Source organism: Pararge aegeria, chromosome 14 (genome assembly GCF_905163445.1).
Source record: "Pararge aegeria chromosome 14, ilParAegt1.1, whole genome shotgun sequence".
In the NCBI taxonomy this organism is placed as follows: Eukaryota; Metazoa; Arthropoda; class Insecta; order Lepidoptera; family Nymphalidae; genus Pararge; species Pararge aegeria.
In genome coordinates, this window is record NC_053193.1 from 8,733,449 (window position 1) to 8,757,848 (window position 24,400).

The 24,400-nt window shown below is 34.6% G+C and overlaps 1 protein-coding gene across 1 annotated transcript in view; it reads left to right on the forward strand.

Annotated features, from left to right (window-relative positions):
• Window positions 1–19,957, forward strand: part of LOC120629628 — a 36,035-nt gene extending 16,078 nt beyond the window's left edge. The window contains exons 2-5 of the mRNA XM_039898621.1: window positions 2,664–2,787; window positions 6,250–6,567; window positions 16,458–16,572; window positions 18,844–19,957. Coding sequence (XP_039754555.1) covers window positions 2,664–2,787; window positions 6,250–6,567; window positions 16,458–16,572; window positions 18,844–18,981 — 695 coding nt within the window. The 3' untranslated portion in view covers window positions 18,982–19,957. The remainder of the gene's footprint in view (window positions 1–2,663; window positions 2,788–6,249; window positions 6,568–16,457; window positions 16,573–18,843) is intronic.
• The last annotated feature ends 4,443 nt before the right edge of the window (window positions 19,958–24,400 follow it).

A 24,400-nucleotide genomic window follows, 5' to 3' on the forward strand; every position in this document is an offset into this window, starting at 1 on the left:
TTGGACGTAAATCTAGCCTGTGATACCTGTATAAGTAACACGGCTATAGTTTGAAGGGATTACGTTCATTTCCATAAAAAAAAATTGGTTTTACAGATTATGGTCTAACAAAAATATGTCTTCCAATTTGTCAATGAAAATAAGTTTAATGGATACCTTTGACGATTTTCAGAATTCACTAAATATACTTTACCTATTATAAAAGATTATGTAAAAAATACCTATATAACTTTGTATATATGTATAATTTTGGAATTTATCTAAAATAGTGTCATCGCCGTTCTTGTACGATTATGGCGATATATTTTGTATAGGAGAACTTTATGATAGCGCGTTTCTTAGATTGCTACGAAACCATACCATGTACCATGTCTGATATCGCAGTCAAACGCTAATTTGTCATTCATCAACATCATCACATCAACCCATTACGGGCGCACTACAGAGTACAGGTCTCCTCCCACAATGAGGAGGGGTCCACCACGCTGCCCCAGTGCAAATTGGTGGACTCCAAACACCTTTGAGAACATTATGTAGAACTCTCAGGCATGCAGGTTTCCTTACGATGAACATTATGAATTTCGTTGAAGCAAGTGATATTTTAATAACTAGTAACGCACATAACTTAGAAAAGTTAGAAGTGCGTGCTGGGATTCGAACTCGGCACCCTCAAAGTGAGGTCGAGCTCCTACCAAATGCGATATCACCTTCAGAAACTCTTGCAATCCCGTTCGTATAAAACATTTCAAATTGTACCTTTTAAATAAATTCCTTTCATATTTTTGTTACCACGACAAATTTTTCCTGCACTATTCGACGCCAGGGGCTCGTTATCGCCTTACATGCATAATATGTAACTCGTAAATCATTATCGCCCGCTTTGTGGCAAAAACAGGATTCATTTTTTTCTTTTTACCTCTTTTAGAAGTTCAATACGCATATAAGCGGCCGATTGGCGCAGTGGCCAGCGACCCTGCTTTTTGAGTCGAAGGCCGTGGGTTCGATTCTTACAACTGGAAAATGTTTGTGGGATGAACATGAATGTTTTTCTATGTCTGCTTGTTTATATGTAAATTATAAGTATTTATGATTATTATTTATAAAAATAGTTATTAGTCATCTTAGTACCCATAACGGCGATGTGTGTATTGTCGTAGTATACTTATTTATTTATATATATATGTAACGTATGAAGTTAACAAACTCAATTTTGGTGTAAAGGTCATTTTGTCTTTGTTTCAAGTTATCAAATATGGTCCTCGGATCCTCCTTATAAAAATACAGATTTACGCTTACGTGGATGTGACGTCAGTTTGCATAAAAATTAACACTCCATCCGTATTATATCCACCTGTCACTTGTACTTGATTAATTCCGAGCACCATCACGTCTGATCTGAGCAACATCATTTCAAACGCATCACCGGTCAACGGTTATCTTCCCATAATAAGAAGGGCTTAGGCCGTAGTCCGCCACGCTGGCCGCGTAGGATTGGTGGGCTTAACACGCCATTGAGTCTCCATAATGTTCCCTCCTAAGATCCATGATGCTCCATTTAAGAGTTCTCCAAAATTTTCTCAAAGGCATGCAGATTTCCTCACGATGTTTTTCTTCAACTTTTAAGGTGATATTTAAATAGGTTAAATTAAAAAGCTCATAACTCCAAAAAGTCAGTGGTGCATACCGGGGCTCGAACCCGGTCTCCTCGAAAGGAAATCTGAACCCTTACCCACTGGGCTTGCTTTGTTATGTATCAACTTATTAAAGTCTTTTACTTTTTTTATGCAAGACTATATTTTGTGGACTGAACCTTGCGAGGCGGTTGAGTCTTGATCGAAGGAAGCACTTCGTATAATTATAATTATAATTTCCGATCGAAGACTAATTACACTAGTGCTTCGCTCTCGTTTCATATTAGACAAACAAATATTTTATGCTACATATATAATAATAAATATAAAAGTCAAATATTGGTGTAGAGTCTGTTCGAGAATTGAATGTGTCAGAAAATAAAATTCTATTTTGATGTGGCAGTCAATATTTTTGATATCGCATTTAACAGTTGAAACTTAAACAACAGAACAGGTTAGTTCTATAATCGTGGTAATGATACAGGTTTAACATGTAAATAACGTTTATTTCCTCTTTGCGGTTTGGGCTCTGTTTGTTATTTAACGATCAGAAACCAGTTGCCAAGAACCCTCTCTTTCCAGTATCGTGTGAAGCGATTAAGGGAATATAAAGGAAAACGGGCAGCGTTCTCTGTGCTACTACTACCTTCTACTACAATAATAAACTCTCCCGTTTGGCCTCTTGCCCAGCAGAGGACTGTTTGAGGTTATAGATGAGTAACTGGAGACGGCCGAGTGGCGCAGTGGGCAGCGACCCTGCTTTCTGAGTCCAAGGTCGTGGTTTCGATTCCCACAACTGGAAAATGTTTGTATGATGAACATGAATGTTTTTCAGTGTCTTGGTGTTTATCTGTATATTATAAGTATTTATGTGTATTATATTCATAAAAAAAATATTCATCAGCTATCTTATTACCCATAACACAAGCTACGCTTACTTTGGGGCTAGATGGTGATGTGTGTATTGTCGTAGAATATTTATTTACGTGTTAACTGTGCGGGTAAGGTATTAATGAATGTGTTTGTTAACAGATGGCCTCAAAGCGAACTGTAACAAAGAAGAGGGCCTGCAACGGTGTTCAATGGCGTTACCAGTTTTAAGTTCACCGGAAATATCATTTGCACTAACAAGAGAAGAACTGGACAAAAGTTGTGTGTAAGTCTTGACCTTGTAAGATTTGTGTGCCTCAAATCACATCATTCACATACATAATTACTTAGTGACAAAAACAGATTCCTATTATTATCTGAGCTAATAATATGCTTTATTGATCACAGCAGCATACAAATATAAAGAAGAAGAGACAAAAAAAAACTTTTAATAAAGTCAAAGTCCAAAATATCTTTATTCAAGTAGGAAGCACTTTTGTATCGTACATTAAATGAAAATTACAGGGTAGTGAGATGATGGCGATAACCATATTCGTAAACTTAAAACTAAAGCTACGAGGATTTTAAATGCGTCCTGGTCTAAGAAGAAGTCCACAACAAACTTAGCCGAGTGTTTTTTTTGTTATCACCATTTCACATTATTATTTAAAATGATTAGAAGAGCAACCTGGTTAGAGCAATAATTCACACCCAAGCTTTTTTATCGATTAAGTAGTCTTTTATACTATAATAGGAAGTTTCTAGCTTTCGTTAAAAGGGACGTCCAAAAATTAAGTTAGGCGTTTTTTTAAATTTTCTGTCATTCCCGCCCCCCCTGGTGAGATGTCGTGAGATTTTATTCAACCTCCTCCCCCATCCCCCAATCTCACGTGAGATTTTTCAAAATGTGGTTTTCTTACGTTAACGCGTTGGATCGTTGTAAAAAGGCAAATAGACCAAAATAGTATAATTTTTTTTTGTTTCAATCAGGAAAAAAAATTGCGTGATATTTGCCGAGACCCCCCACTCTCAAAAGTAAGATTAGATGAGATTTGACTCGACCCCCTCCCCACCTTAAACATCTCACGTATTTCATGAACTCCTCATACAAACGTTGAACTTTTTAAGAGACATCTCCAAAATTCTATATATCGGTAGTTTACTGTACAATTGTATGCAATTTCCTTTAAACGAATTATGAATTTTATGTAACCTAGTATATTGCACTGTAAGTTTATTCTTACTTCTAATGTATAAATTATTGCAGTCATATTTATTCTTCAATTTAGAAATGTTTTTATGTTTGTTTTATGTTTAATGTATGTTACATTAAATTTTCCAATATGTACTGACTATGTCTTTATTTTAAAATCTTTAATAATTAAAACATACTAACAGTTAAACATAGAATTTTGAGTTTTTTAATTCTATCCCTAATTAAAGTAGGGAAGAAAGTTTGTATGATAGTTGTTTGTATCTCGAATACCAGGCACACATAGATTGAGCAACCTCATTTAAATTTTTTGCGAACTATGGCCCTAAAAAAGTTGAAAATTTTATCTGAACATTCAGTAAGACGATGTTACTACAAGAAAGTTTCAATTAGAAACGAGGTGGTACGCCGCACGCGGTATTTCGTTAGAACATCTGTTAGTTCATCTTAATTTACTGCTCATGTTTGCGGTAAATACCAATTTGGAACTAGTTGTACGTCTCACTAACTTCGTTCGCCGCTTGATTAGACCTTTGAATAGCCAATGAGGCACTTAGTTGGAATAGTTAGTCAACAAAGTTATTGTTTCAGAATTTAATGGACATATTCTATTACTGATTCCAATCACAATATAGGTTTATATACGCCTTGTTTGAATATGAATCTACTGGTATAAATAAATAAATAAATATACTACGACAATACACACACCGCCATCTAGCCCCAAAGTAAGCGTAACTTGTGATATGGGTACTAAGATGTCTGATAAATAATAGACATAAATACTTAGAATATACATAAAAACACCCAGACCCTGAATAACATTCATGCTCATCACACAAACATTTTCCAGCAGTCGGAATCGAACCCACGGTCTTAGAAAGCAGGGTTGCTGCAAGCTGCGCCAATCGACCGAATTACGGGACGCAGCGTTATGCTACATATTCTACACCTACCTCAATAAATCAGAGACTAAACGCAAATTGCTTTCAATCGTACTGGCAGTGTCAAATTTACAAACCTATGATATTAAGTACAAACAAACGATTAATTCGCAATCGGTTACCGTTTAGCGGAGTTATGGTGTAAAATCGTCTCACATTCCCTCTCCTAAAGCAACAGAGCTTAATTTCGGGAATAAAACGTGTACTATGTATTTCCTCGTATTATGAACTCAAATCGGTTTCAGTGTGATGCGCGGCTATAATACAGACAGACAGACAGCGAAAAAAGATTAAAGCAAAAAAAAATTCAATATACACTCAATATACAGTATTCACAACAAATACCTAATTTTTAAATAGCGTATCAAACGTTATTTTGATACAGTGTTAAACATATGGATACGCATTAAAAGAAGTTTAAATATGCGTATGCCAATAGTCAAAGTCAAAGTCAAAGTCAAATATTTCTTTATTCAAATAGGCACATAGATTGCACTTTTGATGCGTACATTACATGTAAAATATGACATAGGAGAGAGAAGATTTTGGGTTTTATTAATTAACTTAATTTTGTATAGAAAAAAATAGTTTGAGTAACAGAAGCATGACTTTATCCTACAATAAATAATATTTTTATATAACCGCGATAACAGCCTGTAAATGTCAGTCTACTGCTGGGTGAGGCGGGATGTATTTATTCTAGAATTTCCCCTGAGATGCGTAGGTTTGGAAGAGCGCGTGATCAATTGTAGATATAAATTTTAGTTCCTTCGAATGATACCTAATAATATAAAATCCATACAAATAAATACAATTGAAGTGCCTGCTTGTTGTCAACAACCGCTTTCTAATATGTTCTGTCTAAGTTCCTATAAAGGAATTGTATTGTTTTTTTCCGATTATTTCCGAAGTTCAAAACGGTGACCCTGGGATCACTATTGGCAAAATTTAAATGGCGTGGTGGTCCAGAATCCCCTGTGTGCGGCTTCAGACTCACTTAGCCAATTTTTTATCATCATATATACACGGGCACGGGTATCCTCCCAGGTAACCTCCTTACAAGGGTTAAGGCGCTAGCCAACCATGCTGGCCAGATGAAGAACATTAACTATCGAGAACTCTCAGTCATGGAGGTTTCCTAACGATGTTTTCCTTGACCGTTAAAGCTTAAGTTATATTTAATTCTTAGAGGCCAAGGTTTGTGTTTGGAAAACCCAAGTCTATGCCACTAGGCTATCACAGCTTCAATATGAAATATATGAAAACAAAAGTTAGTACAAGGCGTAAATATAAAATTAATTAGAAATTCATCAAAGCTCCATTTTCTTATCTTACCGCAAATTAGCGAGCTATTTATTAATTGTTGAAGAGTAGGCAATCATTTTTGTTCGAGCGAACAAACAGTTGCAAAAGCATCTAAGTAAGTCTTCAAGAGTAAAATCACTTGACTACTATACGAAGTGCTCTAGTTATTAACGTGTAACCGAGCTCCGCATTCATTAGCATTTTCCCACACAAGAAGTTTCTAAACAACGAAGCATCAACTGCAAAGCGCAACGTAAGATGTTATAATTAATTAATTTTGTTGCAGAGAGCTGCGGGTTGGTATAAAGTGTATCGACAACTACACTGAAGTTTGTATGGAGAAAAGTGAACAGGTGATGTTTAGGCGTATATACGCAGGCATAACTGATGTTGTCCAAGAACTGTGCACTAGAGGGAAATATCAAGATGAATATTTGAGGCATGCAACGTGCGTGAAAAAAGTGAGGCAAGAGTATGAAGTCTGCAGTAAAAACTACGAGGGCACTTTGTCTATGATCAGCAACCATCAAAAGAAAGACCAGTATCATACAGACAACACTAATGTAGCAGCCAACCATGAAGATTATTTAAGGACTGTCTGTTGGTGAGTGTATTATATAATTAAAACCTGACCAGGAATAAAAAAAACACCTCGCCCTAATGCGGATGAAAATGGAATAATTTTGCCTGCTAAATTTGGTTTTTTAATTTCCTGGTCTTGCTTTATATTTGTGCCTATATTACGGATAGAGTCTTGGATAGTAAGTGAAGTCGTAAAAATTAAAATAAATATTTCACTAGATCAGAGCTTATTACGGATGGAAATTTTGGGTCATTATCACTCTTGATAAATCTATATATATATATATAAAAGAGAAAGTGTGTGGGTATGTTCCGTATAGGCTCCGAAACGGCTGGACCGATTTCAATGAAACTTTCAGGGAATCTCCGGATTGACCTGACTCCTATTTTTAAACTGTCAAACTGTCAAATACAGCTTTTATTTACTATGATGATATTCTATTGTTGGGTGTACAATTTGTGTAGATAATGATCTTCACCCGCTCGAGAAGAGAATAAGAGAATGAATACGGAGATAAATAAACGATTTAATATATTATGAGGCTTAAATTAAAAATTTAATGATGTATGTTTATTGTTTAAAAAAAATAAAGCAAAATCTAGCCCGGCGAAGCGGGCTGGGTACGCTAGTAAATTATAAATTAATCATATTTAACTAAATATCTGAACTTGTTTACAAAGCTCACCGGCCTCTGAATTTACCTTCTTATCCCACTTATTATGGTCCTAGACCATCTACTAGCGGTCCCTCGCGACTTCGTCCGCGTATAAGTCAACCTTAAAATATAGACATATGCTGCCGCAGGCTTTTTTAGAACTTAAGGATAAAATCATGTATGACAAAGTTTTTCTAAGTCTGTCATACATTATTTTATTGAAACTGTAACCGTTCAAGTACGAAGCGGAAACTCTCAAAAGGAAAAAAAACACCGGTTTTGAAACTTTCTTCATTGGTGCTATGCTCCTATTGGTCTTAGCGTGATAATATGCAATGAAATAAATATAAAAATAAAAAATTGGTTGCCTGTAAAGTCGGTATACGGGCGAAAGTTTTACGTGACAACGACTTTGAGTGGTAAAATAATTTTAATGTGAATATTCATTCGTATAGTAGGAAGAAGGATGAAATAATAGTAACAATTTAAAACAATTATTTATACAAAGAATTATATTTAAAACATTAATTTATACAAAGAATCTCGCACTGAATTTCATATTAACAAAATTTTATTTTTACCTTTACACATACATACGTATTTATATACAAATATACATACAATAACTTGCAATACATTTGCGTACAATGAAACAGCGTTTACTACAAAGGGACGCGTGCCTTTCACTTTTTATGTCGGTCTCTCTCGCTCTTAGGCGGGCGCGTGCCTCTCACTCGCTCTCATTGAAAGCGCATAACGTGAGCGGAGCGTAACGCAGTTTCTTGAAGTGTCACCCGGCAAACCAATTTATAAGACGTTGTCACGTCAAAATGAAATATTTCTTCAAAATCAACCCGTACTTCCAGAGATCATCGCGTTCAAGTAAACAAAAAACTCTTCAGCTTTATATATTAGTATAAGATATAAGATTTATGAGACATTAAAGGTTTGGGTCATTAAACTCATTGGTTCTTAATTTTCCTGGGAATACTAGTTTGATCGAGTGTCCGATTTACTTTTGTGGTGCTTTATGCACACTTGTTTGATAAGAGTAATGGCCAAAAAATTAAACAATGAAAGCTAGAATCACCACAAAAAGGCGTAAGAAATGTAATGCTAAATGTGAAAATACCATACGTGTCCTAACTTAAATAACAATATATCAACAAACTACAATTGAAATCTATTTATAGAAGCGTCTAATAAAATATGTCACTAGAGCAATTATATAAGAGAGTAGTACAATACAATTTAAATACGTACGCTGCAGTATATATGCTGCGGTATATATGTACATTAAGTATGTTCGTTCTAAACTTTTACTGACACTAATTATATTTGTCATCAGAAATTTAATATTTTTTTTGGAATTGTTAATTTAAAAACACTGGGACCCCGTTCTTGTCACTTACTGCTCTACTCTTATAGTATTTTTGAGTTAAAATGATTGAAGCGGAAAATTATATACATCTCAATGATTTTTATCGATTCATTCAGAATGGATTCTTAAGGTTAATTGATGGCAATCATCTGTATTGTAAGATCAAAGATGTCGCATTTCTACGAAGTGAAATCCACATCAAAATAATTGATAACTCGTTGGCCTCGTCGCTAGACAATTGTACATCAAGTTCTATCGATCTATAGCTAGCTTCATAGACGGCTGATTGTAGTCAAGGGCTAACCTGTAGTGGCATAAAAAAAAAACACAAAAAACCGAGACAATGAAGGAGCAGCATGTCATGTTATTCTTTAGAATCTGCATACCTTACCTAAATTAAACTTAACAGTCGTTAATAGGTTAACTAAGCTCACCTATTGAGAAACTTCGCTTAGGTCGTTCGTATTATTGTAAAGAACTCTTCCATAATATTTTCTTTAATTACTTTATTATGTACATTTATAGTCGACACGTCATATGCGATAGGTGAAATATGCGCCACGTCCGCTCAAATAAAAAATAAAGATTTTAATTGATTCGTTAATAATTTTGTGTCCATTATTTAGCTCGGAACCACCACTTCCTTATAATTATAATTCAACGGATTTCCTTTGAATGGTTTTATTTGTTCAATCTAATACAACTTATAACGTTCTGACTTGGAGAAAATTAATTAATTGAGAAGCCACTTCGATTTATTGAACTGTTTGTTTAAGTGGGTTACGCAATTTATGATTCCTGTTCTTTCGAGGACTTCACTGACAAAACTCCACTCCAGAAGTTAATTTTATGGAAAGATTTAATTTCCAGTACTTTCGTTGATTGGTTATTTATCAGACTTTTACATTGATATTTAAAGCCTTATATATTAACGTTTGTTTTAAAATATTTATACCAACTGTGCATGAATACTGCCTCACTAGTGAAGTGGTTAGCATGATCGGTTACAGATTAAAACATCCTTCATTCGATTTCCCATTCGGACTTGGAAAATTGGCGTTTTCACCCCCGTAATTTGGAGAGCAGGTCAAACCGTCGTCAGTCCTGGTAACGTGTAACGTGGAATTAGATTAGCGTGGAAGGTATTTGCTGTAGAGCACCTGTAGTGTACCTTCTCTCTTCAGAGAGGATTCCTGTGACCAGTTGTAAAATGAGGGTGAGTTCCTGAACAGGTGGTTCAAAAAACGATTGGTTCAGTTTGGTTGGAACTTGCCTCGCTCTCACCCTTCAACTTTTCAACAGATTTTTAAAGAAAATAAGTTATCATTTCAAATCTCCCTTAAATTAGGAACCTGTTTAGCATTAATGCGCAGAACATTTATTTTGCGACGGTATAATTGACGCAGTGCTTGTATATGGTGCCAGAATTTACGAGATTAAATGTGACCGTAGAATATAGTAGCGGATCAAGGCCATGATCGGATTTCAATGTTTTTTTTTTTAACTTTGCATTCTAAAACAGATTTTATACTAAACGACTTCAAAGAAGTTTCTGGATTCGGTTCTTTTTTTTAGCAGTTTTTGATTTACATTGAAAAATGCATTGAAAAAAAAACGTTCACGGCCCTTATCAACGAAGTTTACGAATCGAGAAATGATAAATAAAAGTTTATGTAAACTTTACGGGAAAAATAAACCCCATTCTCTAACTAGCGTGGTTTTTGAAAATATATCTCTACAAAACAACTTAGTATTGGGGTTCAATGAGAAAAGGATTGTTTTGTTAATTACTTTAGGTTATCTTCTTCTGGTGCCTTTCTACTATTGGAGGTTGCCCTTCATTTCATCATATAATTTCCTGTCTTATCCACACGGAAAAGTTCTGCTGCGTTGGCTATCCCATTTAGGTTATCTTTAATTCTTGTGAAGTACAGATAGATGTACAAATATAACTCATACTTGATCGGTTATTATTGTTGGAAGGCGCCTAATCAAATAATTTTGATGGATACCCCATTGAAAGTTTGAACACAGTAAGCACTGAACATTGGGCACTCGATTTTGCCGCGGATCAAAACGAGAATTATTAAACTAAATAAAAATACTTGCTTACGCAATATTGTACCGTTTGACATTTTCATGTATGAGAAACACACGCCGACCTTGCTTTTATTTTACTATGTTAATGAAAGCCATTTTCAATTATCCATGGTTTAATTACGTATATTAATTTTGAATTATTTCATTTCCGTAATATGCTTGTTAACTGTAGTAAATATATTTGTAAATGTTGAACGGTTCGAAAAGTTGTTCCTACCGAATAGAGCCTAGACTTCTATTTTGTCGACCTCCCTGGTGCAGTGGCGAGCACTTTGGTCTAATAAGTAGGGGCCTCCTTGGTTCAATTACCGGTATTTCAAGGTTGTATGAAGGTCGTATCGTTTTTGTTGTTAGAGGCACAAGTAGAAAAAAATGTGGAAATTGGGCGATTTAAGAATTTTATTTCCAGAATTGGTCTGATCTGGTCTGTTGGGTTGAAGCGATGATAGGTAGGACCTCAATTTCACTATCGGAGGGCCGAGTTCGAATTACACGCACTTCTAACTTTTCTAAGTTATGTGCGTTTTAAACAATTAAAACTTGCTTTAATTGTGAAGGAAAACAAGGTAACCTGCATACCTGAGAGTTCTCCATAATGTTCTCGAAGGTGTGTGAAGAAGTCCACCAATCTGAACTGGGCCAGCGTGTTGGGCTACGGCCTTGACCCCCTCCTTCGAGAGGAGATCCGTGCCCTGTAGTGGGCCAGTAATGGGTTGATATGATGATCATGATGGTCTGTTAGGAGGTTCCGGCCGTAGCTAATTACCACCTTGCCGACAAAGGTGGGCCGCCAGGCTATTTAGTGTTTCGTTATGATGTTGCGTAAAAACCTAGACGGGAAAAAATTCGAGAGCAGGATAATCTATACCATAATAGATTATACCTTTACCATTTTATACTGTATCTTACTCAACATCAACTTACCCGGTGAGATTGCAGCCAAGAGCAAACTTGTGGTGAAATAAAAAAAATAGAACGCGCATTAAAATTGTTATAATTGTAAAGAGCTTTAAGTATGAACACGTTTCAATTCTACCCCCGCAAAGTGAAGTCACAGTAATAGCCACTAGTAAACGCAAAACTGTTTTATATTCAGCGTGAATATTGTCGGATTAAGAGGAACACTTAAGATTTTTTCCTCGTCATGTTAATGACTTCATTATCCGCACCATTTACTGTGCCGTAATTAAATCTGTTATAAACATTCGCTCATTTTTGTTTCAATTATAAATCAGGTTATAAAACTGATAAGTATAATGTTTGTCAAAGCGCAAAGTGCAGCGTTGGTAGACCCCGACGAGGTTAACAGACGGCTGTAAGTCCGTCAATCAATAGACATCTTAAGATAGTTGCTGAGTTAAAATTTATACAATATAATTATGCCAATCAAGTCAAGTAAGTGTTTTAGGATTCCGAAAAAAAGGTGCCCTTAATTCGTCTGTGTTTTCGTTACCTTCGTTGTCTTCGTTGTCCGTCTGTCGGTCCATCCGTCCATCCGTATTTCACGGTTCGTATTATTTAGAGATAGCTTGAGGTACAAAGTTAAAACATAACCCAAATAATTAAGGTAACTGTCTCTTATTGCAGTGAAAGTTTAAGTATCTAGTTTAACGCAATAAAACGATAAATCGAAACAATGAGACTATGAGATTGTTCAATAATTTAAATAAATTTATCTCCATCATAAAAATATGGGTAACTTCCCGATGCCGAAACTTCGACATTTCATCGGGATGCAGGTCATCCCGATGAAATGTCGAAGTTTCTAGCACAAGTTATATAAAACGATCAGGAAATCAATAATCTTATTAATGTTATCTTAATAATAATCATAACTATACATGTCCTTCTACGATACAGCAGTTTCTCGCATTATGTTATTTTTTTAAAATTTTGAATAGATCTCATTTCAATTTCGTTAACTTTCGCGTTTCGTTAAAAGCGACATCTCACTAATCAAAATCGGTGGGTTTGTAGTAAAATAATAAGCCACTGTTAAAATTATAAACCTCTAGTGTGTTATAATTTAGTATTGCCAATTCTGTGTACACAAATCTCTAAACTGAACTAAATGGATAAATCTAAAAATCATGTTGTCTTTATTCACAAGGGATGTAATTAAAGGGATGGCAATATTTTTGAACTTACCAATGCAGTTCAGTTTTCAGTCGCGTGCATCCATGTATTAAAAATCGTTAGTAAAACCTGACTTTGTTTAAGCTTAAAATAAATAAAAGTAAACAAACTCAGTGTGTGTACGTCATATCGTATATTTTAAATGCATTCAACCAGTATCACAGGAATCATACATCGCCGGCCGTGCAGTCGCTCTATGAAAAGATAAACAAAAACAATACTATTTCCCGTGAAAAAATACCGAAGCGAAACGCTCTGAAACGTGTGAACGTTGAAATAAAAGAATCTGAAATCATTTGCACCGGAATACCGTAGAATACTAATTTTAGTTTTGCTCTAGGTATGCAAGATTCCGCAAAATTTTTGGACCGTAGTTGGAAATCGAACGGAATTGGAACAGTGTAATTGGAACGCCTTTGTAAATTTGATCATGTTCCTTATTAACTGAAATTGTTACTTTAACTTAAAACTCTACGTATTGGAAAGAAAGAGCTTTACTTTGCAAAAGTCTGAATTGCATAACAAAGCTTAATTTGCTATATTCCGCGACAACCTGTCAAATCATACCGTGAACCGGCTGTTACGCTAAAAGATGGGCTTGATACTTGTAACAAATTTACAAGTAGCAAAGCCCACATCTGACTTAAACGCGTGTTAAATGGAATTTAACAACTTTGTAAATTTGATAATTTTCTTTATCGTATTTGTATCGAAATTGTAAAAGTTGAATGCACAGAAGAAGTACCTGGTACTCGGTATTTATTAAAACAACTGAGTATCCAAACCCTTAGTACGCACATTTCGCTCTGATACCAGTGCACCCTCTTGTCATGTTGATTTTAGAACTTGTGACTTTGTAAAGTTTCGGAACGGCCTTTTTTTTAGTGAATTTGTGTGATGTGGTAAAAAAAAAATTTCATAAATTCACCGTATTTTTTTCTGATTTATCTGATCGTAACAGACTAGGTAAAATACAATACAATGTTTACGTTATAAAACTTTGCACTTTACTTTGTTGCACTTACGCATTCTGTGGCCTTTTCGCAAAACTTTAGAGTTACGTTACCTTGTATAAAGTTTTGAATACCCTTTAAGTCATCCATATCGAATCACTGATTGACTTTAACACCGAATAAAGGTTAGTTTAAATAAAACTTCAATACACTGAATTTCTAATCTAAGTTACCTTTGTTATTTAGAAATGATCTAGTTAATAGTATCATTACTTATAAAGGGGTTTCTTATCGTCTTCTTTCTAATAGAGCGATGACTCGACTATCCCCTGAATTAGTGAAGTGATCCTAATAGGATCCTTAGGTTTTCATTTGTACATTTATTGTAGGGCCCTATAAATAAACGTGGAATAACTTCGGAATAGTTATCAAGTGTTTTGTCACAATCTGATCTTTAAAAGGCGCTCCCAGCTAAAATCTAATCTGATAGTTACTAACAGGTGGCGAACTCTCAAGTGTCTTCTTCGTACAAGATTCGCAACGAGTGTGTAACCGTCGCTATTAAATGCGTGTTAAAGTAAACCAAGTATGGCTCTATTATGGCAATTGTTGTTATTGGTTAGATTTATGTTACTCCTCTTACCGAAGCGTCTCTGCTCCAAATCCAGCCCAATTTGCTTTCCTCAGTCAGTTAATTGGTACTCCCTACAGGTCGTATTTTACAATCGATCCAGACGAAACTTGGTATATAGGTTTTGCGGCTTATTAAATTTTGTCTTCAGGGTTTTTTTGTTTGAGGGGTACCCTTTAAATCAATAATTCCTCCCAGAAGAGGCAGAAGGTGGCTAATGGAAATCTCCGCCAAAATGAAATACGATTTTTTAATTGAATATGATTGATAAATCTGCTGAGGATCTCCGGCGAGATAGAGCAGACTTCAAAATGTAACTCCATTTTGGTCCATTGCTCACTTTTAGAATACCACTATATTGTTGTAAAAAAGTTTGTGCTCGCGAGGTCTACTGTCCGCAGAACTACTAGTTTTATCCAATTGTGGAATAGTTTTAGCCAATCGGAAAGGATAGCAACGCTGTCGCTGTTATTCTACGACAATCGACTCCCGGGTATTGGGTACCTACGTAATGCAAGCGCGGAAGTAAAGAAATGGATACGTGCATATTTCATTCTGCGCGTGTGGTCCAACCGCACATCGGCACGTAATCATGAAATAACACTACTTGCTCTGTTTTGAAAGTTAGATATTATTAAATATTAAATTAAGTTGTAAGTACGTTAATTATTATGAAAACTTAAATTTTTATGGAAATAATAATTTAATAATAATGTTTTATTTAGATACGCAAAATTTTCATTAAAACAAATATAAAAGCCATTCAAAGAATGCAACTAATACTAATTTTATATTTTTTTTACCACTCAAACATGTATCAATTATTGGCTTACATTTTTGAGTCATTGAAATTTGACACCTGGTACTGATCAAGTGTAAATAAATTTGAGCCATTCAGACAAGGGTCGAGGGTTTGAGCGCTTACATACCTTCTTAGTCACACAATAATCTTTCACAGACACATAATCACTATTACACATCCAAATAAATTAACAAAATTAAATATAAATGAAATGTTATTTTACAGATTACAAACATTATTATATGAACACTCTGGGATATCCGTACAGGTTATTTTTTCAACGGTTGCAAAGCTTGCAAAATCTTTAACGTGCACTTCCAGTATTTTTTCTTAATCTTCAAAGAATGTTTTTGTCAATTTTAACTTCCCTGTTTGATTAATTATAGCTTATCAAACAAGGGGCTTTTTGGTACATCGAACTTCTCGAAAACTACGCGCTTCTGTCTGTGTCTCTTATTGTCATCTTCTGACTTAACAACAAAGGGGCAATGTAATGTAACATAATATGTGCACATATTATGCCAGAGTGTGTCATATGAGTACGATATGTAATTGTGCACATACTACATATCATACACATATGACCACCTTATGACCTGACCTGATGTCTTATAGGCGGAGCTCCCAACTTAGATCTCTGGCAGAGCAATTTAGAAATTTATAATTTGTTATCTGATCCGGTCAAAATATTCTCTGGTCTGGTCTGGCATAGACCGTGGCTAGTTACCACTCTATCGGCAAAGACTCAAAGGGGAATGTCGTTTCGGTACGACGTCGTGAAGAAACTGATTACGGGTCCCATACCCGTAATCGGTTTAAGCTGCGGTACAACCTAACGCGCGGTACCTCTTAAACTGCATCATTACATAGCAGCAGGTGATATTGCAGTCAAGGACCCATTTTTCAATGATAAATAAATCTATAAAAGGTATACAGTTGGTAAAGTATTTTCAAAGCATGAAAAATGTGCTCACTAGCTGTGACCTAAACATTGTGTTACGTAAACGCGTTCTACATTATTACGTATGGCCGGTTCTTCTTTCCGGATGCGAATCCTGGACAATCAAGGATGTCAGAAAACGTCTATAAGTATTCGAGATGTGAACCTAGAGCCACAAGGCGAATTGAAGAGGCACCTAAAGTAGAAAAATTAGGTTAAGATAAATTAAAACCAACTATTTTAAGATATGAGATAAAATAGTTTATAGAACGTAGTTTATAGAACGTTCGATTAACAATGGTTTCGTTTGCAGTTCATTTCAAGAGTACTTGGTGTGCTCTGAGCAGACGGTCCTGAGGTCGTGCGGAGATGAAGCCGCTTTGTTCACGAGCGCATTCCTCAAACGGATGGCTTCCAATATCATTAAGGTATGAGTTTTGATTTGAAATATGCTCCAGTTTATTACTGTTGCTCAATTCCGAGCTCGGTGCTATTCCTTATTTATAGGGAAATTCAAAAGTTTCACTATATATATTGAAAGAGTGTGTAATAGGATTTTTTTCACTAGGACTACCTTAGTTCTTCAATTCTGCCTTCCGAACCGGTGGTAGAGTCACTACAAACAGAAAGACTTGACGTTTCAAAAGTGCTTATATTAGGCCTTCTGGAAATAAATGAATTTTGAATTTGAATTTAAATTCAATTATTACCATAATTTTTTTTATGGTTAAAAATAAGAAATGGCCAACCTGATGGTAGAAACAAAAAACATAGTTTGTACAGTGCTTGAACATACAATTTTTCATATATAGGTAGGTTTGCAGCGTGGTGCAGAAGAAATTATCTCATTTCATATACGAAATAAACAAAATTAAAGGTTCCTAGAATGAGCTATGGGTACCATTGGATACACAATTATATTATATTATATAACGCCCTGAAAGGCGTGTGATGTTTACCAATTCGCACTGGACCAGCGTGGTAAACTACGGTCTACGGCCTAAACCCGTCTCATTCTGAGAAGAGACCCTTGCTCTGCAGTGGGACGGAGAAGAGTTTATAATGATGATGACGATTACAAATAATATAGGATCTGTGACAAAATCATAAATACGTAATCATAAACAATAGAATTCTGTTGAAGTTGTGATGATAAGAAGTTACATCGTGTGGTAACCAGCATGCTTCAGAGTTCTCCATAACGTCCTCACAGGCGTGAAATGTTTACCAATTCGCACTGGGCCAGCGTGGTATAAGGCCTAAACCCTGCCCTTTCTAAGAGGAGACCCATGCCCTTTAATGAGTTGATTACGATGATGATGATTACAAATAATACAGGACTTGTGACGTCATCATAAATAATAGAATCAAGTCGAAGTTGCGGTTTATAGCTAGATTTATTACTAAATTACCTTAGGACCTTAGGATGTAGCTATTAATTTGATTAGTCCTATAATTGATGTATGGGATTTGGGGTGAGCGGAGTTAGTATAATTAGTGTGGCATAGCTTGACAGAAGGCAACAAATGTTGCTTTGCAATTATGTGTAGCGGCGTGTAGGTACTTGATATAAGCAAAAAAGACTGCCTTATCTGAAAATATATTTCGTAACCGTTGAGAAAGTAGAGTTTTTAAATTTTGACTTGTGATATTGAGCATGGGTTTAGGTCACAGTAAACTATTGTTAGGGCCTATTATTTTTAAGTGATAAGTGGATGGAAAAATTAAAGTGGTGTCGAAATCTCGCGGTTTATTTTCTAACTTGTAAATGTAGAATAATAAGACAACGTGAAAAAAATAATGTTATCAGTTATGCTTTGTTTTAAATAATGCATTAATAAAATATTTACCTACCTGGCTACCGATTGCGTACTTTAGAATTACAGTTATTTTTATTTTATTCCGCGAAGTACCTCGTTCTCATTAATGAAGGTTTTAAACCTATACGATAAATAGATCGCTTCTCTTTCGATTCTCCGACGAAAAACTCGTGCGACCTTCTTTTCGCTTTCGTAGTACAGTATTGTCGCGTATGCGGCTACTGAATATAAATCCCACCTTAGCGTCAAAAAGAAAATATACTATGCTATTCGACGCGGGCTGCCTACTTCGATTTTGTTGTCTACAAAAAGTCAACAATTAAAAATAATAAACAATCAAAACAGGATTACTCCTCGTCAATAAGCCCTATAGTATACATATTTTAATGGTAGTAATCTGTGAAAGCAGTGGCATGACAGGGCTCGGAAACCGGAAAATATTTCAAATTGGTTTCGGTCATTAACCCCTGTATTGGAATAATTTCGATTAAGGTTTCGGGTTCTTTTAATCGGTAAAACAGAGAGACCGGTTCTTATTTAATTTCATTCTATCTTCATCAAAATTAACCGGTTTAAGAAACTTTAATTTTAATTATTAAACGTTATGAAATCGTTCGCTCAATTAAAAAGAAGGATAACCTATAGCATTTCGGTTCGTTCATTCATTGAATTGGTAAAATACAGGACATCAAAATAAATTATTTTACTGCTTAGGGCTTATTTTACTGCTTAGGTGCCTCAATATTGGTATAGAAATGAAAATATTAAATATGGCAGTTTCCACGACAAAGCGCTGTCACTTAGACAGACGAGCGTTAAACAGCGCATCGTTGCTATCGACTTTTTTCGTTAATCGTTTTCTTTTTTTTAATTTTGCAGAACTTTTGCTTCGAATATCGGGACAAGGAATGCAGTTTGGCAGGCAAAGCGACGGCGACGGACCATAGTGTTTTTTTAATACCCACCATTATAGCAACACTATACTCATTGCTATATGGCAACTTTGTTCCGACTTAAAAACCAATTAGAAAAAAGAATTTCAAAATTAGAACGTGGCTGAAAGCGGGGTTGCCAGTAATTAGTAGACGAAGTTTGTTGCTAGTTACCGTTGATGCAACGTTTGAGCTGTAAATAATTAATGTAGGTATTGTTTTCTCGGTTAAATGTGAAACTGATGTTTGTATTCTAGCTCTAGAATGAACCTAAATGGCTAAGCTAGGGTTGTGGATACGTAGATGTTTGGAGCAATGTGATTTTGGGTACTTTTGTTTTGTTCGTCTTCTCTATGTTTGGCAAGATATCAAGAATAGGTAGGGATACTCGTGTCCGGTAAATAAATAAAACTAAAGATTGCCTTGCTATTTCATGCGTTTAATTTTGGCAAACCTACATCCGGTATGTTGAATATGGATCGTAATCTCAAAAAGTAGTCAAGAGCTTTAAAACCAGGTGTATTGCCTACTTTTCTGCTATGCTTAAAGCAAGCACAAACCAATTTTCTTATTTACAAAATTAGTGTGTAAGTTTTTCAAGATAAAAAGTATCCTGTATGTATTTCCAAGACCTAACAAAATAAAAAAAAAAAACAAATTTTACAAAAATTCTTTAATCCTTGCAGCCATTTAAGCATGAAGAGGGAATTAAACTTCCTTTTCGGTCTCTTCCTCTTACCAGTCCATAAATTATATTCATTGTTTAATCGTCACTTGCCGTATGTTTTAAAGACAAAAAAATAAATGAAACAGCCTTTCGCTTTAAGTCTATAAGTAGTATAGTTGTTATTTTAGGACGTGATGTACGAACGATGTTTGGTGTAAAAATTCGAATTTACCTCTTAACCCTTGGGAATTTCGAGGACCGAAAGTAGCATATGCCCTCTCAAATAACGCTATGCCAAAAAGCAACTCGTTTGGTGGCTTAGTTAGGGGGTGAAGGAAGGTAATGCAAACACTTTTTTCGTATTTATAATATTAGTATGGACTAGTAGCTGTAGCCCGCGTTCTTTGTCCGCGTTCATTCTTGAAAACCGTTTGTTTTCCTGAGATCAAAAGTTTACTATGTTATTCTCCGTCCTTTCTACTAACTTTATACCAAAAAATCAAGTTCATTGATTGCTTCGTTAGGGTGCAAAGTAAGGACAAACAAACAAACCTACAAACGCACTTTGGCATTTATTAACTTGTGATTACTTGGAGAAGGGTTTGCCCATTTTACATTATCTACTTACCTGCGGAATATCTAATGTGGTTGAACACACAGTGGCTTGTGCGAGGCATACTGGTCTCGGTCATCGTCGCTAATAAAAAGGTCGCGTTTCACAATCACGCTCTGTCCTGAAATCGGCGCCGACCGAAATACCGATCCAATCATGTTTGACCTTGAAGAATATTCTAGAACAAGAATATAATGTATGTTCTTCTATCATATGTTTAGTCTAACAAGCAAATATTATTTTCTTGTCAAGGTCATACATATTCTTGAAAGCCTCGGTAAAATTGGAATCTGCCTATGGTAGACCCGGAATAATCGATCAATCGGCCTAAGAGTGGAATTTGAGAGAGAGAAATAAAAAAACCAGCAGTGGACATACAGGTAAATAAACATGTTTTTGGGTATAGAAATTTGAAAATAATTATTTAATGAGTGCGGAAAAGATAGTTGTTCTTAAACAACCAACGTACACTTCAATTTGTCCACGTATGTTTATTCTTGTAGATATTAACATTAATGTACGGCAATATAATATAATTCGACCTTACTGTTGTTTAAAGACCAATTTGATCTTGTTTGAATATACCTTCCAGTTATTTTGTCTGAATATTTAAGGCAGCGTTCATTTAAATTAATATTACGGCATTTCTGAAACCGACGCAGAGTTTAGATCAACATAAATCATCGTTAAATTTTTATAAACGTTTTTCGGCCTGCCTACCAAATAAATGAAAAATATTCGCAGCTAACACAAGATTGAATGATGATAGCAAATTGCTATTTATTGGAAATAAAATTGCCAACTTTTTCCTGTGGAAACTAGATTCATATCAAACACAAACTATACATTTCCTAGGTATTTAGAAAGTAGCCGTCCTTGAATTTTTTTACAACTACGTAGAATTTTGAATTTCATTAATCATATATACGTATTTATTTGACGGCCGATTGGCGCAGTGGGCAGCGACCCTGCTTTCTGAGCCAAGGCCGTGGGTTCGATTCCCACAACTGGACAATGTTTGTGTGATGAACATAAATGTTTTTCAGTGTCTGGGTGTTTATCTATATATTATAAGTATTTATGTATGTTATTCATATAATTATTCATCAGTCATCTTAGTACCCATAACACAAGCTACGCTTACTTTGGGGCTAGATGGCGATGTGTGTATTGTCGTAGTATATAAATTTTAGTATATAAAAATATATGTTTCAAGCAGGTTTCAAGCAGTTTTTAACTCAGAAATTGCTGTTGTTATTTTCAAAATGTCTGCACTTGCATTGTTGAGATTCCTCTATTGTTGAAGGAAAGTAAATGAATATAATCCGTTACCATACTTCGTTTGGGAGGTAAGCCCTTTAACAGAAATATTTATAAATATTTCCTACAAAAACTTTCGGATAATAGAAGCGGAGGCCTTTCACGTTAGGATAATATTTAGTCTCGCTCCTATTTCCATCTTTTGGGGAACCTTGTATTATAATAAAACCTTTCAATATTATCAGTAAGTGCTTGTATTGTTTAGATCTACTAAGTACTACAGCATTCCAGTCCAACGAAATCTTTGCCCGCCGTGATAGTCACGTAGGTAAACAAAATATCATAGAATGATAAGTTTTTATTTTAAATTTAATTTAAGTTTGATTTTTTCGCTTGCAGCCCAGTTGACCGCAACGAGTAGCAAATGAGTTCTTTGCTTCGTACTTACTTATTACATTACTACTCAAAGGTTACTGTATCCATCCAGTTTTTTTGAGACAAAGCTAAAAGCTTACTCGCCTGGTTTAGCACACTGGTTCTCCTAAGATTTTATGAGACCAAAAGCGTATTTCTTAAATATAGCTCAACGGGTCGATATTTCGACCCAGTCGCATGGATCGTGGTCGCGACGGGGAATAGCGACAAATCGTTCAAATATATTTAAGAAATGTTGATTAACCACGAAAATCTTAGTTTAAAATCTTAAATTACTAAAAGCTTAGTTCCCCACCTGGTATTGGCACTACTACCATTGTAATTATATAAGATTTACTGTGCTACAACCATCAATACCACTCTGCTATAGTAGCAGTTTTTGTGAAAATTATCATTTGTTTTTCGTTTAATATAAACGTGTTTAGGCAAGTAAGGAGCAATATGCTGTTAATAAAATAAGTGGTAGGTAGTTATATTACTATTAGAATATATTTTTTGTACTTAAATAACATAGGCAAAACCAGTCTATTATTTCCCTTTTGATGCGAGTTGATACACCTTGGGTAGGACAGGATTTGATACTGAAAATTACAAAAAAGATCCGTTCAGGAACCTACTTTTTGAGATTAACGATTTTATACAAACGAAGGCGAACTTTAATAACTTAATAATAAAAAAACCTACTATAACGTACTTACATCAGGTATATTACATTAATAATAACTTGCTGTAACAAAATAAAGTAAAAAACATGAAAAGCATGGTTTTCAGTGGGTATGTACTGTATACGAAAGCAAAATATTTAATCTACCTATCCATACCTATATTTATTATGAATTTAGATGATCATAAATATATTTAAGGTGTAAAATAAATTGTATAGATTCATAGAATACGAACTTTTATTTTATCGATGTACCAAAATCTTTATTTATATAATAAGCTCATTTCTTTCTAATACTAGTTATTTTATAATATGCGTATGAAAAAATTCCATTGTAACTAGTCCCCAGAGTAAAACATAAAAGTCCAGTTTATAAGATACCTGTAGACCAGTTTAAGCTAACACTCTATATTTCTTGCATGTAGCTATTCACAATCACAATAGCAGAAAGGCGAATCTCAAACGATTTTGTTTTACCAATTAATGAAAAGCTGTATATAATTTTCTTTCTATATTCATATTATAGTTAGTTATAATGTTATTTGTTTATTTTTAATATTTAGCTCAGAACATTCTGTGATAGTTGAATACTGACTAGCTATGTTGAAAATTAATGAGATTTTGTTATTAAGCTCTTATAATAATGTGTTTGTTGAGTTCAAGTTTGTTTATAGTTTTAGAGTAGGGTTGCCACAAACATTTTGTGTTTGTATATAAAATTGGAGTTTTTTTTTCCTATACCACATCATCGATTAACAAAGTTCTTGCATGGGCCAGGAGATGGAGACATTAATCTCCCCGGGGAAAGGACAAAATATTATCGTCGCCCACAGCTTTATCAACTACCATTATTTATTCATTGGCGCATGGGTGAAAATATTATCCAAACAAAATAAGTGTGATAATAAACGGGAGTAAACTTCTCCTATTCCCTATTGGACACGTCAATTTTATCCCATGTCGAGGATAATTTTTGTCTCAAGCCTATTAGCCGTGCTTGTTGAGTCCTCACTGGAAGTTTTTGCAAAACTAATTTTAACATTAAACATGATACGTGTATCTACACATTCTTGAATGTTGCAATCGCAACAGTGCCGCTTTTAAATAACATTGTATTATTTAACAGGGGCACTGTTATCGTAGATTTTTTTTAGCTAGGGGTGCATATAAACAAATAAATTTATAATTTAAGTTTATTTGTTTATACTAACTTGAATTTTAGAATTAGTCGGTACGTTTTTAGAATTATATTCAATACAGAATATTAAAGAGTTCATATGTCAATCACGTTATGTTAAAACTGACAATTTGCATTGGAATTAACTGGTTAATTAACTTAGATAGGTAGGAATCTACTTTAAATTCATACAATATAATTCAATGACAAAGTTCATCAACACCTTTTTAATATTTATTATAAGTAAAAAAAAACATTTTTGAATATTCCCGAAAAAAAAATCCACAGACATTAAAGTCTTTCGCATTAGACAAAGATCTAGAAGTCGCTGGATAACTCAATGATTCTACAAATAAAAATTACGTGAATAACTTATTCTTATTCAGTAAACTATTGAGTATTAAGGCAGTATCTTATAGAGAAATCAAAAATATGGCAATCCTACATTTATACACCTATATTTAATTACTTATAGATAAGTTGAATGTAAATAATAATTTATACTAAGCAACTACCGTAACTGAGAATGCTAGGCTTTTTTTTTTTTTTTTATGGTGATGATGATATGAGCTTGCACGGTCAAACGTTTGCTGCTTTATTATTATAAGAAATTATTATTTTATGTACCTTCTTACGTATTTTTTATAAATATGAATAGATTCAAGTCATGAATATCTCTTGTCACTTA